This window comes from Arvicola amphibius, chromosome 3, assembly GCF_903992535.2.
Source record: "Arvicola amphibius chromosome 3, mArvAmp1.2, whole genome shotgun sequence".
In the NCBI taxonomy this organism is placed as follows: Eukaryota; Metazoa; Chordata; class Mammalia; order Rodentia; family Cricetidae; genus Arvicola; species Arvicola amphibius.
The window spans coordinates 133,376,942-133,395,157 of NC_052049.1; the positions used below are offsets into that span (position 1 = coordinate 133,376,942).

An 18,216-nucleotide genomic window follows, 5' to 3' on the forward strand; every position below is an offset into this window, starting at 1 on the left:
GGCTTACCTACAGCTGATCTTATGGAGACATTTTCTCAGTTGAGGCTCCCTCTTCTCTGATGGCTCTAGCTTGTGTCAAATTAACATAAAACTAGCTAGCACGTGCCTTTAATCCCAGCACTCCGGAGGCAGAGTTGGGGGTGTCTCTGTGAGTTCAAGGCCAGCCTGGTCTTCAAGAGCTAGTGCCAGGACAGGCTCCAAAGGTACAGAGAAACCTGTCTCAAAAAGAAAAAACAACTAGCCAGCACAATACTAGTAGGTTTTCTGTGCCACCCCCTCCCCCTTCATAATTCGGTTTCTCTGACAATGCAGTAAGCCAGATCAAGCCAAATTGAAAAAGTATAAGAACAGTTTTATTTGAGCAAAGCAACTCTCAGGTGGATTCTCCAGTCCCAGAGATGGAGGCAGTTCTCCATCTGCACATCTGGACTAACTCGGGGAGATTATATAGCCTGTAGGTGAGGGGTGATGAAGTGTCTGCTTCAAGCTGGGTTTGTGCTGACTGCTTTAGGTGGGGACTTTGATGGCTGGCAACTTCAGGGGAGGAGCTGCCCAGAATTCAGAACTGGGCTTTTTGGTGTCTTTCCTTTGTTTGGAGCCTCTCTGAGTGGGTAGGGCTTGGAGAGAGACAGGAATGGAGCTTCCAGATCATACAGGGGCAAGTTGGAGGTTCCAACTAGACAAATACCTTTAAAGTTTGTTGGTGAATTGTTATTTATATCTCCTTTTCTTCCCAATCCAAAATCTGCCCTTTACAACCAAAGAGAAAATATGAAATTCTTTATGAGCCTTGTATATAACCAGTTCTTAGTAATTAGACCCACACTTGATGACATTTAAGTGAAATGATTTGTGGTTAGCAAGTGTGTAGAGAAGCAGTTAGTATATTCTTATCACCGATTTCGTTTCGAAATATGTAAGACTAAAGGCTTCTCTTCATACATTCTGCAACATATGTTTAATTTTGCTAACATTTTTATTTTTGTCTTTATAGTGTCAGAGAATGAGAGTACAAAAGGAAGTGCTGATTGCCTTCCTACTCTCAGTTACCAAAGTTCTTCAACCATAGTTCGCCTCAGTGGTGCAGATAACAACAGTGCTGATAAAATAGCTGGAGAATCTGAGGGTAAGTTGGATAGTACACATTGGCTACATGTAGAATGATTATATCCGTGTCTACTAAATATATATTTTTTAAATGTTGTAAAATTATGTTTTATTTTATTTTGCATATATGCTACAGCAATGTGTATAGGTCAAGAAACAACTTGTGGAAGGCTGTTCTCTGTACCTTCTGAGTCCCTGGGATTGAACTCAGGTAGTCAGATTTGATGGCAGATATCCTTACTCACTGAGCCACCCCACTGGTCTCAGTGAATACTTATTTTTTAAATATCTTAATGCACTAGAATTATCTATTAGAATATATTTGGGTGCCCTCTCCTAGTAAACTTAGGACCTTAGGTTTTGTGTTTTATAATGTCTTTGTTCAAACTTTTATTATAACAAGGAATAAGGGCACACCTGTAGTCTCAGTGCTGCCCTTTGAGTTTGTACTATTAAGACTTTCAGAAGGGATGGTAAAATAAAAGTGGAGGGAATAGTGAATCCGAGAGGACCATACACCTTAGCTTATTTCTAAATGAATCATATGCTTTATAGTCTAATGTAGTTTGTGACTATTTAGAAACAAAATAGATAGTCTTTCAGATAGTTTAAGAAACTAATACCCATGGCCCTAGTGGCATACACCTTTAATCTTAACTCTTGGGAGACTGGAGCAGGTGAATCCCTGGGAGTTCTGGTCCACCTGGTATACCTAGCATGCTTCTGACAGCCCGGGCTACTTGCTGAGACAGTATCTCAAAAAAAGAAAAAGAAAAGAAAAGAAAAGAAAGAGAAGAAAAGAAAAGAAAAAGAAAGAAAAAAAACCAAAAATCAGTGTTTTTCTTCTTAAAATATTTTCATATTTGCAATACACTAATCACTGATTTAAAGCAAAGGTAAAATTCCTTAATCTACATGTATAGTCAAAAAAGGATTTGGAGTTTTAAAATAATTTTTACTTGTAGATAAAATTAATATAGTTACCATAGGTTTGATTTGATGTTTGGAGGCTTGCTTTGCATTTTAATAAAAAGATGGCTTAGACTTTCACGTTCATCCAGCATCATTACAAATGTACAGCTGTAACTTAACTTAGTGTCAATTTATTTCTGTTAAAATGTAAATCTTAATTGGTAAGTTTTTTTTAAGCAGTACATTCTAATGGCTAGAAGCATAGCCTTTCTCATTAGACAAACCTGAATTTGAATCAAGTTCTGTTACTTAACAACTTTGTCTAAATAGTTCATCTCTCTGCATGTCTGCTTTATCTGCTCTGGATGTTGGAATGTTTGTAGCAACAATAGCAGTAAACTGCCTAAAGTGAGTACCAGGCAGCCAGTGAGCACTTGCTGTTATCATCCCCATTACTATTAATTTAATATTTAGGATGACATATTTGCACAGTACATTTCATGACTGAAAACACATTTTCTTGTTTTCAGAAAGCACACCTGAGCTGCTCTCACTGCCGTCTCCTGAGAAGACAAATGAAACACAGACAATGCAAAGCAGATGCTTCAGGAGGAGACATAAAAGTGACGACGAGTCTCATTTGCAGCAGCAAACAGCCTGGGGAAGTAGGAACCGTAATCTTAGTGGTGGGGTTCTGATGGGATTTATGCTGAATAGAATTAATACCGGGAACAAACCCTGGAGATATGGTTGAAAAATTAGGAGCTGATGCAAAAATTCTTTCAAATGTTATCTCAAAAAGCACAAGACCCAAATAGTCTTGATATTGGAAAACCACCTGTAAAATCAAAAAGAGACAGCCTAGAAAAGGAATCCAGTGATGATGACATGCCTTTTGATGGTTCTAACTGCTTGGATAAAGTGGATTCTCCTGTATTTTTGACTTAGAAGATTTAGACACTGAAACAGATGGATCGAAAGTGGGATGTGTCGCTACACAAAATCCCAAGAGGCTCCAGCGTATGAACAGCAGCTTTTCAGTAAAAACCTCCTGAAAAAACAGATGTTGTAACAGGATTTGACCCCCTATCCTCTCTCTTGGTTGCTGAGACTGAACAGCAGCAGAAGGTGGAAGAAGAAGAGGATGAAGATGATAGCAAAGCATTTCAACACCATCTGCTAGGCGCAATTTAGCTGAAGAAATTGAGATGTATATGAATAACATGAGCAGTCCTTTGACAAGCCGAACACCAAGCATTGATTTACAACGAGCATGTGATTGATAAGTAGCTAATAAGAAAAGTCCACATTGGTCAAGGCCTGCAGAAGATCAAGCCTCCCTCCAAAATTCTCCTAGGCCAGTGAGACTTACCAAATCTAAGAGTTACACCAGAAGTGAGGAGAGACCAAGGGATAGACTGTGGTCTTCACCAGCCTTCTCACCCACTTGTCCATTAGGGAAGGATCTCAAGAACTCTAGCTCATTCATCACCTTCATTAACTTAGATACACTGCTGGTACCCTAAACTAGATGTTCTAAGGCACAGTGTGTTCTCTGCGGGGAAAGGAGTTGCAGAGAGAAGCAAGCAAATGGTACTCAAGGTTCACCACGTATACCACATCATCAAAGGTAGGTTTGTTGGTATTTACTGCTTTTCTTTTCTTAAGCTGCCTCTACCATTACCACTACTGAAAAACTTATTAAGATTTATTTTAATTAACATGCTTGTGTATGTGCCTGTGGTGAGTTCATGTGACCATGTATGTGCAAGTGTCTGCAGAGTCCAGGAGAGGGTATAGGATTCCTAGAAACTGTAGCTTGTGAGCTGCCATGTAGATGCTGGAACCAAACCCAGGTCCTCTGCAAGAGCAGTAAGTGTTGTTAAACACTAAGTCATCTCTCTAGTCCCAAGACGTTTGTTGTTGTTGTTGTTTCAACATGGAACATTTCCCTGTTATATGAAAGATGTAAATTTCAGTATTTCCTTTCAGAATGTACCTTTTTCTCAGTGTCCAATATGTTTCTAACCAGGCCTATGTTATCTCTTCCTGATTAGGACTGAAGTAATTTGTGTTTCTTCCAAGAGCAAAAATGTAGATGAAATATAGAAAAGTATGTGTTTATACTCATCAGAGAACTGTCACAATTAGAGAACATAACGGCAAGATTCTAGAAAGAGAATTTCAGGAAGGAAACTAAAGCAATAGTCATTTCTCCCAGAAGGCTTTTTTTTTTTACTAATTGGGAGTATCAAGCATAAAGTTTCCATGTTTAAGAGGAGAGAGGAGAAATGAGGAGAGGAAGGGGACACAAAATTTAAAACTTGAGGGCTTCAAGTACCCCAGAGGTTTGTCACCTAACCAGTGCTGCCACTTGGGGCCCATGCCATTCAGGGTCCACTTAGGCCTATTATGTTCAGTTTATCCAGTGGCGTAGTCACATCTCTCACCATAAGGTGTGGTACAAGAGGTTCAGCAACAAAGCTTCTTCACATGATCCTCTGTCTCCATCTTGTGTATAACCAGTATTAGAGAAAGGCAATACTTCTGGGTCTCTCCATCATCATGTATTAGGTTTTAAACAGGAAATCCATTCCAGCACTCCAGTTTTATTCAGCTTTAAAATCCCTTCACCAGTACTAAGCCAAGGGTATCAGGGAATCTCCAGTTCCTTCTAAACAGGCCATTTTTTGACAAATTCTTTAGCCAATCATTCAAACTCTCAGCACCTTTCTTAATTGTTCAAGCTTTCATACTAACATAGAGTCTCTAATCAATGGGGTCCCTACTGATAAACTGAGCCTAATCATGTTTTTTAAGTTCTTTCCATTATCCCACACACTTAAAGTTCAATCCAGGCGGCCGGGCGGTGGTGGCGCACGCCTTTAATCCCAGCACTCGGGAGGCAGAGGCAGGCGGATCTCTGAGTTCGAGGCCAGCCTGGTCTACAAGAGCTAGCTCCAGGACAGGCTCTAGAAACTACAGGGAAACCCTGTCTCGAAAAACCAAAAAAAAAAAAAAAGAAAAGAAAAGAAAAAAAAGTTCAATCCAGGCATTCCCCAGACTTCCACTTGAATGACTATTTCTTCAGTGATATAGCTTACTTCTTTATGAACCACACTTTCATCTCACTTCAGGAGCCTGCTTAGACTTGTATCTAGTTACATCTAGAGCAACAGCTGGTATGCATTGGAAAAGTACCTGAATTGTCTTGCCTGGCATCTCCTTCAGGGAAGGTCATGGTGGGTTCTAAAGACAATGTAGGATTGGTTCCCTTAGGCATGGTTGGAGAGGGCAATACTGCAAGGAGTGAGGAAGCACATTTTCCAAATACTGATGTTCCGTAAGACAGGTAAACAGAAAGCCTCTGAAAAAGAGTTCCTCGGAGTTCCATGGTGAGGAAGAGCTATGAACTGCCGGAAGGGAGGACTTGTTGGACAGGTTCCCTCAGTGCTGATGGGCATATGCCTACAGCTGAGGAGTAAGCTCAGTGGCAGAACTCTTGCCGAACATGCACAAGCCTCTAAACCCAATCCCAAAGCCATTATAATACCTTTGTTTTGCATAAAACAGGCCAAGTGCCCTGTCATATTGTAGAACTCTTTAGTTATTGAATCTACTTGTTGATAAATCTGGGCACTTTCCTGGTCTGTCAGTCGGCATTATAGGTAGCCATGTTGTCCCCTTTACCAGGGTTTTTCTTTTCACTTAGCATTCATCCTGTTGAGGGGGATGATGGATGACATACTCTCAAAATTGTGGAACTGGTTTTCTCTCTTGCAAACCTCAGGTATTAGCAGTGATAAAGACCATGGCCAAAAACAACTTAGAGAGGAAAGAGTTTACTTTATTTGACTTACGTATTGCAATTACAATTCATCTTTAAGGGAAGTCTGAGCAAAAACTCAAGCAAGAGCAGAGGCAGAAAACTGTGAAGGAAAACTTACTAACTTATTTCTCGGGAGTTGCTCAACACTGCTTTCTCTGTTCAACTCAGGTCTGCCTGAGCTGTACCCTCAAACATCATTAATCAAAACAATGCCACAGATTCACCTCCAGGCTAGACTGTTGGAGGCATTTCCAAAATTGAGGTACCTCTGCCTAGATGACTCTTGTTTGTGTAGTTGGAAACACACACACTCACACCTAACAAGCACAAAGACCCTGTCTCAAAACAAAATGCAGCATAACAAACAAACAAGCAAAACCCATATCAGGTGTCTCACAACTATCTGTAACTCCAGCTCAAGCGGGGTCTGGACACTTTTGCCTCTTCAGAACCGGCACTCATGTATACATTCAATAGATGTATTTTTTTAAAAAAAAAAAAAATTAAGGTTCTTGATCACCTGTGGTTGTCCTCTAGCCATTATATGTACTTATCCATAAGTCTAGCAAAAAATATTTTTCAAAACTTCAGATATAGTTTGCATCTGCTGTGGTTAACATGAGGCCATTTCTGCCTTCCCTACTCCCTGACTGATTAAAAAACTCAAATAAATATAAAAACAACTAAAAGAGTCTACAAAGAAATAACAATTAATGGAGTTGGAGGAAGAACCTCCAAAGAGATGAGTTTCCCTGTTTTTCTTCCCGTGCATTCTTGCCCCAAGGGCAGTCACATTGGGCCATAGTAGCTCTAAAGCCTAAAATCACAGGAGAACCCATATTTGTATGCACAAAAAAATCAGGAAGAAAGCCTCTGTGGACTCCAGAGTTTGGAGGAGACCAATCCAAGTCTCAGCTTAACCCTTGATTTACACACGATAGATGCAGACTACAGAAAAGACTAAGTAAAACTCCCACCTGAAAAAGCAAACACAAAGAACATGGCCTAAATATAATTTAGTATTGGCTAGTAAAACAAAAGCATCCATATTCTGCCAAAATATTATAACAGTCCCCTTGCTAGCAAAAGTCAATATTCACAATAGCCACGATGAATGATGATGATGGTGATGATGATGATGATATTAATAATAATAACACAGATGGGCATGAAGGCATGGTTCTATGATCACAGCACTTGGGATCCAGAGTCAGAGGAATCCAGTTCTCAGCTACATCACACAGTGAATTCAGCGCTAGCCTGGGCTATGGGAGACTTTCTCTCAAAAAATGATGATGCAAAGGACCAAAAGGCCAGGCACACAGTAGTGCACATCTTTAGTTTCCCCTTTGACCAGGCAGTCTGAGGAAGTATTATCGATATGGCTTAGGCTAAGGGGAAGTTGTCCTCTTGACCTCCACGAAACTATTTCTGTACATATCATAAGCAACTACTAACAACCAAAGCCCACGATATAAGAAAAACAACTGAAGTATAGAGGTGAACCCTGGGATATGAGAGGATGGAGGAGGAGGAGACCCGGATGAGAGAGAGTAGAGAGAGAGAGAGAGATGAGAGAGAAGCCAGGACAAAACAGTGATAAAGTGCTTGCTTTATCATAAATAAAACTTATCATGGAGCATCAACTCATAAACAATGCAATGCAGATAAAGCACAAAAAGACTATACAAATGTGTGAATCGTGGGCTAGAGAGATGCCTTAGCAGATAAGCACTTGCTACTCTTGCAAAAGATTGGGTAGTTTACAACTGTCTAAAACTCCAGTCCCAAAGGATCCAGTGCCCTTTTGACCTCTGTAAGCACATGTATATACACATGGCATATATACAAACATGCAAGCAAAGGACACATAAACTGAAATATCAGTCAATCTTATTTAAAAGTCCACAGAGCTTGGGGCTTGGGGCTGGAGAGATGGCTCAGAGGTTAAGAGCACTGACTGCTCTTCCAGGGGTCCTGAGTTCAATTCCCAGCAACCACATGGTGGCTCACAACCAACTATGATGAAATCTGGTGCCCTCTTCTGGTGTCCAGGCATACATGCAGGCAGAATGCTATATGCATAATAAATAAATAAATCTTTTTAAAAGGTGCACAGAATCTTAGAGACTTGTTGGAGAATATGAAAGCTGTAAGTAGGATAGATATAGTTGTTATTTCAAAAAGGATTGAGGAAAGTGATTATTGCAGAAAAGATACTTGAATTCGTAATACTGTTGCTCATCACATTTGGAAAAAGATACAAATTTACACACATGAGACAGCACACTACAAAAGGAGAGATTTAAAACCACATCTGGGCCCAGTGAGATCACTCACTGCCTGCGAAAGCACTTGCACGGTGTAGGAAAGAACTGACAACACACATGAGCTGTGCTACAGACCTCCAAATAGTAATAGATAATTTTTAAATGCATCTGTACTTATCATAAGCCAGTGCTAACAACCAAAGCTATCTATAAGAAAACAAATCAATTTTTTAATTCTTAAAAGTTATTAAAGAAAAATTACTAAAAGAATAAAGATTTGAATGGCCATGTGTTTTTGTCATAAAACCATGAAGGGAAGAATTTAGTGAGAAAACATCTTTGATATGTTGAAAGAAAAGACATGCAATGCAGGGTCTCCAGCCAGTGAAAATACTCTTCAAATGTTAAGGTAAAATAAGGGCACTCACAGAGAAGGGAAAGAGTAAATGGAAAACAGGCTTGCTCTTAGAACTGTGCTCAAGGGGGTCCAGGCTGAGGAAAACGTTAGTAAAAAGAAAAGTTGGGTCTTCAGGAAGGAAGGAACAAATTATAAACAGCTGCTTGCACTTGCATAAAGACTGCCTTTTGCCCTCCTAAGTTCTTTAAAGCACTTACAATATCTCAACACAAAAATTGTGACAGTGTAGGTATAGGGTTTTCAATATATGACTTCATGATTTAATTCAGTTAGGGCTGGTGGTCATATGGCTCAGAAGGTTGAAGTACTTGCTACCAAGCCTGAGGACCTGAGTTCAATCCTTGGGACCTCCATGGTAAAAAGGGGATCTAACTCCCTCAGATATCCTCTGACCTCCACACTTCTGCTATGGTGTGCAAATACTCCTTTTTCCCACAAAAAAATAAATAAATAAAAAGTGTAATTGAACTTAACTGAGTTCTAAAATCTTAGGAAATTTTTAGGAATTTTTGAAGTCAACTTTTGTGAAATTTATTTTTCTGACTGTTATTGCTTGTAAATTATATCTCAATAAAATTTTGTTAATGAAAACATATTTTCTGACACAATAGAATCCAACCAAAATTATTAATAAGTATGGTGTCAAAAATTCAAAGTTCTAAGTAATTCATGAATCAAAGATAAAGATCACTAGCCTGGAGAGATGGCTCAGTGATGAAGAGCACTTGCTGCTCTTAGAGAGGATCTCAGTTCACAGTACCCACATGGAGGTTCTGATGCTCTCTTCTGGCCGCCATGAGTACTGAATGCACACTGTGCACAGCATATATGCAAGCAAAATAGCCATGCACATAGATATAAATAAAATATTTTTTAAATAAATGATTTTAAAAAAGACCAGCTGCAGTGGCTTGTGCTTTTCATTATAGCAATAGAGAGTCAGAGATCCCTGGGGCTCATTGACCATCTAATCTGGCCGACTTGGCAAGCTTCAGATCAATAAGAGACCCTTTCTCAAAAGTAAGTGGACAGCTGCTGAGGAACAACACTTAAAATTTTCTCTGGCCACACACCTAAATAAAATGCACACATATGCATAATTAAACACAATGTACACCTTAACAGAGTGCAAACACGCACATGGAGAAAGATGGTCTCTATTTATCCAGAGTAGTATGCCTTTGTAAAACTGATTGTTTTTCTTGCAGAAGTTGTGATGTTGACCATCTGGGTAGAAGGTGGTAGGTAGTTGTTTCTATCTAAGAGTGACTTTTAAATAATTAACTTTAAATGTGAAGGAAATTAAGCTTATAATTATGTTCTTAGGATCAAAGTTCTGATCGTACCAGTCTTTCTTCAGTGGGAGCCCAAGATTCTGAATCTACCTCTTTGACAGATGAAGATGTCTGCCATGAGTTGGAAGGAGCCACTTCTTCCCAAGAAAGCAGTGCCACTTCAGGGCCCAAGGGAATAGATGCCAGCCGCACAAGCCTGGGAAGCTCCGCCTCCTTAGAAGGTTTGCCCAGTTTCTGTCATGCTGCTGGTCTACACAGTCTTTCTTTCTTTGTGATTTAATGTTTTTTCTATCTTTAAAGATTTACATGGCAAACAAACAAGTAAAAATAGGGAGGAAACAGGTCATTTTCAGAGGTCTGACTTCTGCCCCTATCTCTTCACATTATTTGCTTCTGTTCTAGAAGTAACTGTTTTTCTCACTCTTTGTTTATCTTTCACTTAAAATGTAAATACATGTCTTCTTACGCATCTCTATTATTTTGAAACTCACAAAGTAACATTCACTAAACCACCCATAGTTTCTTCCTCTTACCAGATTATCATGGTGCCCCGAATCATCACTAGTGAATGCTGCTGATCCACTTCACCGTCACTTAGTTCACCATGTGGCAAAATCAGTTCATTGTAACCACTGCCTACTGCTGAGCATTAAGTTTCAAGTTTGAATAACGACATATATGTGGCATTTTTTTCACCAATGTATCTCTATGAGATAATTCCCAGTTTGTCCTTGAAGTAGTAGTTCCAAGTTCCTTTCACAGATGTGTGTTACTTTGCATTTTCAGTAACTGTACGTTTTCCCATGGTCTTGTCAGTATGACAAAATAAGTTGGAGCTGGTGAGATGGTGCAGCGACTAAAGGTGCTTGTTGCCAAGCCAGATGATCTGAGTTGCATCCCCAAAACCGATATGGTGAAAGGAGAATACTCCACAAGTTGTCCTCTGACCTCCACATGTGTATTGCATGTGATCACTTGTGTGCCTGTACACAGATGTACACACACACACACACACAGAGAGAGAGAGAGAGAGAGAGAGAGAGAGAGAGAGAGAGAGAGAGAGAGAGAGAGAAAGAGAGAGAGAGAGAGAGAGAGATTGACTAAGCATGTTGACCAACTTCTTTTGTTTGTATTTCTGTTGTCAAAATGAGGTTGAGGATCTATCTTGAACACATTTAACTATTTTAACTATCCCTGAGCTAGTAGTTTGCACCATTTTTTTCATTGAAAAAGACTTTTTCAGCTGGGCAGTGGTGGTGCACATCTTTAATCCCACCACCCAAGAGGCAGTGGCTTGAGTGAGGTAACCCAGACACAGAAAGACAATTATCACATGTACTCACTCATAGGTGGTTTTTAAACATAAAGCAAAGAAAGCCAACCTACAAACCACAATCCCGGAGAACTTAGACAACAATGAGGACACTAAGAGAGACTTACATAGATCTAATCTACATGGGAAGTAGAAAGAAGAAAAGGACAAGATCTCCTGAGTAAATTGGGAGCACGGGGACCTTGGGGGAGGATTGAAGGGGAAGGGGAGAGGCAGGGAGGGGAGCAGAGAAAAATGTAGAGCTCAGTAAATACCAATTTTAAAAAAAGGCAGTGGCATGTGAATCTTTGTGAACTTGATGCCAGACTGACCTGCATAGCCAGGTTCAACAACAACAACAAAAACCTGTCTCGAAAAACAAAAAAGAAAGAAAAGGGAGGGAGGGAAGAAGGAAGAGACTTTTTCATTATGGATTTGGTTTCTCTAAATTACTTTCGGTGTGCTTTGTAGAACAAGTTAGTGTTTTATCAAAATTTATGGAAGAAGTGATTCTTACATTGCTTCTCCTCGGTTTTTCATGGTTTTACTCTTTATTTTTTCAATCAGGATCCCTATCAAAGTTTGCCTTACCTGGAAAGTCAGAAACTGCATCTTCCCTCAACACCAGTAATACAAATATCTTCCAGAACTATGCAATGGAGGTACTGTTTTCCTCACGAGAGCACCTTTGTATAAAATTCACGTTTCTTTAATGTTGATGGTCATTAGTGGAGTGATAAAATTTGAGATGTCATCTGAAATTTCAGAAAGTGTATTACATCCAAGGTTTGGTTTTTTTTGTTTGGTTGGTTTTTTTGAGACAGGGTTTCTCTTTGTAGCCCTGACTATCCTGGAACTCACTGTGAAAACCAGGCTGGCCTCGAACTCACAGAGATCTGCTTGTCTCTGCCTCCCAAGTGCATGTGCCACCACTGCCTGGCTGCATCCAAAGTTTTTGATACCTGCTATTTCAAGTCATTGATATTATGCTGGTTTATTAGGACAGTTCCATACTTATTGGAAATTTGTCAACATATAAAAACATTTTTATTTCAACATTTGTATTTATAGCTTATTATACATACATTCTCTTTGAACATTTGTTTTGCACCATAAACACGGCCAACTTTTTTGGACAAATAAACTTGAGGTGAGGAAACAGCTTGGCTTTGTTGTTAACTTCCAACATGGTTTTCATTCTTTGTCAGTCTCACAAATGAGAAGAAGGGGTCTCATTTTCTTATAGTGAAAAGTTATACTTCATACTTTAAAAACTTCCCCCGGTTTTTCTGAAAAATATTGCTTCCAAATATTTTGTTAAATGTCTTTGCTGTTTCACACTAATTTTACGTGAAGAAATTTGGGTTAGGCTGGAAAATAATAATGAGTACTGACGTGGAGTTTACGTTTCTGTGGCTGCAGGGATTTATGTTTTATGAGCTGCAGCAACATTACAGCACCACACTGGCTTCGTTGTAATGTACAGTGTGTGGCTGTACATGCTGAACTCTTTTGATTAATGTCAGAATCTTTGTGTGCTTTAATTTTCCAATGGGCTTCTTAACTAAAGTGGGTTTTAATTTGTATACACACAGACCAGTTATTGGCTTAGTAAAATGTTTGCTTCCCTAGGTTCTCATCTCAAGTTGTTCTCGGTGTAGAACTTGTGATTGTCTTGTCCATGATGAGGAAATCATGGCTGGCTGGACAGCAGATGACTCCAATCTCAATACTACATGCCCATTTTGTGGCAATCTTTTCTTACCCTTTCTGAATGTTGAAATAAGAGATTTAAGACGACCTGGAAGGTAACAGCATGCCCTTTCTCACTTTATGCTTAAGGATATTGTTTCCCCATTTTTTCAAAATGTCTTTGATTCACATTCTAGATATTTCTTGAAGTCCAGCTCATCTACAGAAACCATGCCCTTTGCATCCTCCTTCTCAAATCAGACAAGGCAGCCTTGCATTTCAGCATCAGCCTCTGGTCTCAACACATCTGCTCTCTCTGTTCAAGGGAATTTTGATCTAAATAAGTAAGTTTGACTGTGGAGAACATAACTACATGTGTTATACATGCTGTAGACATGGGACAGGAAAAAAGTTGGCCATTTTCTGTGAAAAATGTACATTCTGAAATCTCATCACCCAAATGGTAGAGAAAGGATGATGTTTAGGCATGATCTGGTCTTTATAACAAGACCCTGCCTTGGATGGATGGATGGACAGACAGATAGATGGACGGCAGACAAACAGGCAGAAGGATGGACAGGTGGAGAGACAGATTTCTATGAAAAGTAAATTCATTATCTTAAGCTTTTAAAAAGATTTTATTTATTTGTATTTCATATGTATGGGAGTTTTGCCTGCATGTGTCTAAGTGCAGATAGTGTATACAGTACCTATAGAGTCCAGAAGAGGACTTTGTGGCCTCTGAAACTGGAATTAGGGATGTTTGTGAACCACCATATGAATGCTGGAAACTGAACCCAAGTGTTCTACAAAAGCAGTAAATGCTTTTAACGCTCTCTCTCCAGCCCCTCGTTAGCTTAAATCCTTATTCCTAATTAAAGTGCTCTAGTATCATAACTATTTAAGTCTAAATGTTTGTGTGTGAACCTCCAAAGTTAAAGTATTGTTTACCTGTATTTTGCTTTTGTTTTTTTGTTTGTTTTGAGACAAGGCCTTGTGTAACCCTGATTGACCTTTAACTTGCTATGTAACTAAGAATGACCTTGAGCTCCTTATCCTCCTGCCTCTACCTCCCAAATTCTGGAATTATAGATGTGTGCTGCCATACTCAGCTCTTTTACCAGTATTTAAAGATGAAAACGATCTATAGTACACTTGAAGTTTATACTGACCAGATTTTTCTCCATCTTTTCAGGAATTAATACTTACTTCTATCTTAGAATATTTAATTTTCCATTTATGAATATTTAGTAGTATAAGAAAACTTGGAGATGATATAGAACTATAAAATTAAAAGCATATATAGCAATCCAATGTAAGTAATCTATATTTAAATACAGAAACTTGGCTCTTTTTTGCAAAGTGCCAGATTGACCAGATGTAAATGAAGCCATGTTGTCATGTACATGTGCAGAGAAGAAAATGCATATGTGCTGCTGGCAAAGCTAAACACAACCCATTAGATCATAAATTCTTAGACCGTAAGACACAAAGTCTACGTTCACCTTCTCTCATTGTATATCCCTTGTGTTCCACTGTCTCTCTCTGTGACTTCTGAAAGAGTATGTATCCATTTTCTCTACTGTGTATATTCAAGGATTAGCCATGATGCTGTGTAAAATCTCCTCACCAAACATTTTGAGTAAATGAAATGAATCTTAAATATTAAAACTTTGTTTGATATAAAGGAAATTTGGCTCAATTGCCACCATGTTTAAAATATATCTTATTTCCTAGTTGGTGGCTGAATAGCACATTTCCTTTTATTTATTTTGCTATGTCCAGTCCAGCTCTGATTCTAAAAAGAACAGCATGATTTTTCTAGATAAGATGATATGAAATAAGATGAGGTAAGATAAGAAAGTCTAGGCACTGACAAGATTTTCTTTTTTAAATATCCAAGCAAATCTAAACTGCAGGAAAATCCCTGTGCTCGAAGTATTCAGATCCCTGCTCACAGATCAAAAACGGTTGTGTCGAAATGCCCACTATTTCCAATGGCCAGAAGCATTAGTACTTGTGGCCCCTTGGATAAGGACGATCCTGGAGGACAGAAGCTCATCCCTACAGGCAGCCTGCCAGCAACTTTACAAGGAGCTACAGTATGTGTTTGAGTGTTTTTCTCTTTTGTAACCTGATCATTTACACAGTCTCGTTCCCTTAGTCCCAAAGATCATTATTAGCTTCAGTTATGTTATTGTCACAAGTAGTCCCATCCAAGATACAGTTTTATTGTCTTTCTACACATGGAAATCACAGACATTTTAAGTATGTTTTAAATTTAAAATAATAATGTATACTCATTCTTACCTTTGTCATATATGATTTTATTCAACAGGATTCCTTAGGGTTAGAATGGCACCTTCCAAGTCCAGACCCTGTCACTGTCCCATACCTTAGTCCCTTAGTGGTGTGGAAGGAACTTGAGAGCTTATTGGAAAATGAAGGTGACCATGCAATAACAGTGGCAGACTTTGTGGACCATCATCCAATTGTCTTTTGGAACTTGGTGTGGTATTTTAGACGTCTCGACTTGCCTAGTAACTTGCCTGGATTGATTCTTTCTTCTGAGCATTGTAACAAGTATTCGAAGGTACGAGAGTTAAGTTTAAAGGCAATGATCATCATACTACTTGCGTATTCCTAATGATACAAAGTACGGTTTATTTTTATGTTTAATAGTTACACTTTCATCTGAGTCGTCACATAACAGAACTGTCTTCAGTTGAATTTGCAGACTAGCAGTGATACAGTTGTGGTTTTAGCCTTTTCAAAATAAAACATAATTGAGTTTTGTTATCACTTGAAGAATAATTTGGAAATCACTCCTATAGTGTAAAGGTTTTTTATCTAGTCCCCCCCAATACCTCTTTCAAAAATAAGAAAGACCGTCACTTTTCAGGAGGGCGTCTGATTCATATTGCAAGTATATACTGCCATCCTCTTCATTCCCTCTCTCTGAACCTTATTATGTTGGTATATTTATTTAATTGGGTTGTTAAAAATAATCCTGAGGATCAAAATCAGAACTTCATTCATGCTAACCAAGGACTACACTGAGATGCATCTTCTACCATTTTATATTTGCATTTCTGTGTGGTTGTTCTGTTTTGTTTTCTCTGTGTATGTGAACACAGATGCATACTGTGGTCCGAGGACAACCTCAGAAGTTAGCATTTACCTCCCACCTTGTTGTGAAGCAGTGTCTTTCTGTTGCTCTTCTGCTGTGTACTTCAGGCTTGTCAGTCCCCAAGATCCTAGGGATTCTCCAGTTTCCAACTCCCATCCCCTGTTGGGGGCACTGGAACTATAGACATTCATTACTGTGTCCAGCTTTTACATGTATTCTAGTGTTTGGACTCAGGTCCTCATGCTTGTGCACCAGGCACTTAACCCACTGATCCATCTGCCCAGCCCTGATATGTTGCTTTATAAGGCTGCTTTTACCTTTTCTTGTGATGGACAGCTGAAGTGCAGTCTAAGAGCTCTCTTGGACTTCATGTCTGTGACCTTGCTTATACTTTAGGGATTTTCCTAGTGCATCATAGATGAGTGACAGGGATTTTAATTTATCCATAATTGTCTTGGCTGGGCAAAGGTCTTGAACTGAGAAATAGTCAGTGGAGGGAACAGGCCTGCTAGATTTATTTTTCTGTGGACTTGTGCTGCTTAGAGATCATTAGCCTCTCACCTCAGCAAGTCTTCCTTCAGTGGGTATCAAATAAATAAGTAATTTTCTGTTCTTTTCTCTCTCTTATGTATGTATATTTAAATTTTTTATGAGGCTCTGTGCTATTTACTTTTATGTCAGTTTGATACAAGCTAGAGTCATTTGGGAAAAGGGAACCTCCATTGACAAAATGCCTCCATCAGATTGGCCTTTGGGCAAGCCCATGGTGCATTTTCTTAATTAGTTATAGATGTGAGGAGGGTCCAGCCCACTGTGGGTGGGGCCATTCCTGGGCAGATGGTCCTGGGTGCTATAAAAAAAAAAAAAAACAGGCCAAGAGGCCTGGTGGTGGTGGTGCATGCCTTTAATCCCAGCACTCAGGAGGCAGAGGCAGGCTGATCTCTGTGAGTTCAAGACCAACCTGATCTACAAGAGCTAGTTCCAGGACAGACTCCAAAGCTACAGAGAAACCCTGTCTCGAAAAAAAAAAATAGAAAACAGGCCAAGCAAGCAATGGGAGCAGATGAGTAAACAGGTTCCTCCATGGTTTCTACTTTAGTTCCTGCCTTCAGACGCCTGCCATGAGTTCCCTTAGTGATGGGGTGTGACCCAAGAGTTATAAGTTGAAACACCCTTTCCTCCCTAAGTTGCTGTTAGTCGTAATGTTTTCTCACAGCAATGGAAACCCTAACTAAGACAGGCTTTATAATATATTTACAAAATTATGTAAAGCTCAATAATAAATTTTTATTTTACAACACAGATTCCCCGCCACTGTATGTCTGAAGATAGTAAATATGTTTTAATACAGATGTTATGGGACAACATGAAATTACATCAGGATCCAGGGCAACCCCTGTACATCCTCTGGAATGCCCACAGTAAGTGATGTCATAGAATGCTAACTTCAGGAGAGTAATCTCCTCTTCCTTTAAAAAGCCTCCGCGTGTATTGACTTCTGCATCACTGTGCTTTGTGTCTTGCAGGTCAGAACCGCACTCTTTTGTTTGAGAGTGAGTGTCAGCTGATTCATTGGTGCTGCCTTCTGTGGGGCTGAGCTCCTGGTGCTGTTATTTGGGAGGCTGCTCTCTGTGTGGTGAAGGGCTTGCTTGTGTTTGTAACAGCCGAGCTTGAAGAACACTGCTTGTCCTCAAGTTTCCTGCTTTTACTTATTTTGTTTCTTCTGTCCCTGGCTACTGATGTAGACTTTCCTTCAGGGGTCTGTAGTTAGGAAGCTACTTTTAGTTGTATCTGTTTGAGCCACAAAACTCTGCAGGCCTATTTTTACCACTATTTTCTTACTTTCCTAGGTTCACATATTTTGAAACTTCTGTTTCCTTTACCTATTGCCTTAATTTGTTTTGAATGCTTTCTAATAGTCTTTAACACTTGTTAGTTGAATGTTTAAATTATTTCTGCCTTCTACAAAGAACATTTCCTTCATCTGCTGTTGTGTCTTCCTTATAGCTCAAAAGTATCCAATGGTTCATTTATTACAAAAAAGTGATAACTCATTTAACCCAGGAACTGTTGAAAAGCATGGTGAAAAGCATATAAAATGAATGATGTCTATGGACCCAATGAGTCAGATTTTAGAGACTCTGAATAAGTGTCCGCATTTTAAAAGACCAGCGGTAAGTCTTTACCTCAGATGGAAGGGGCATTTCTATAACCAACATGCATCCTGTTTGTTCTGTCGTCCTTATACTTG

At 39.2% G+C, this 18,216-nt stretch overlaps 1 protein-coding gene across 1 annotated transcript in view; it reads left to right on the forward strand.

The window, feature by feature from the left end:
• The window catches only part of Dennd4a (DENN domain containing 4A), a 116,182-nt gene extending 97,966 nt beyond the window's left edge, over positions 1-18,216 (forward strand). The window contains 20 exon segments of the mRNA XM_038321740.1: positions 995-1,126; positions 2,550-2,743; positions 2,745-2,828; positions 2,830-2,950; positions 2,953-3,062; positions 3,064-3,178; positions 3,181-3,324; positions 3,327-3,364; positions 3,366-3,490; positions 3,492-3,600; positions 3,602-3,649; positions 9,863-10,052; positions 11,711-11,805; positions 12,776-12,951; positions 13,033-13,179; positions 14,739-14,937; positions 15,174-15,428; positions 17,269-17,386; positions 17,492-17,518; positions 17,973-18,216. Of these exon segments, the coding sequence (XP_038177668.1) occupies positions 995-1,126; positions 2,550-2,743; positions 2,745-2,828; positions 2,830-2,950; positions 2,953-3,062; positions 3,064-3,178; positions 3,181-3,324; positions 3,327-3,364; positions 3,366-3,490; positions 3,492-3,600; positions 3,602-3,649; positions 9,863-10,052; positions 11,711-11,805; positions 12,776-12,951; positions 13,033-13,179; positions 14,739-14,937; positions 15,174-15,428; positions 17,269-17,386; positions 17,492-17,518; positions 17,973-18,067 (2,522 nt within the window). The 3' untranslated portion in view covers positions 18,068-18,216.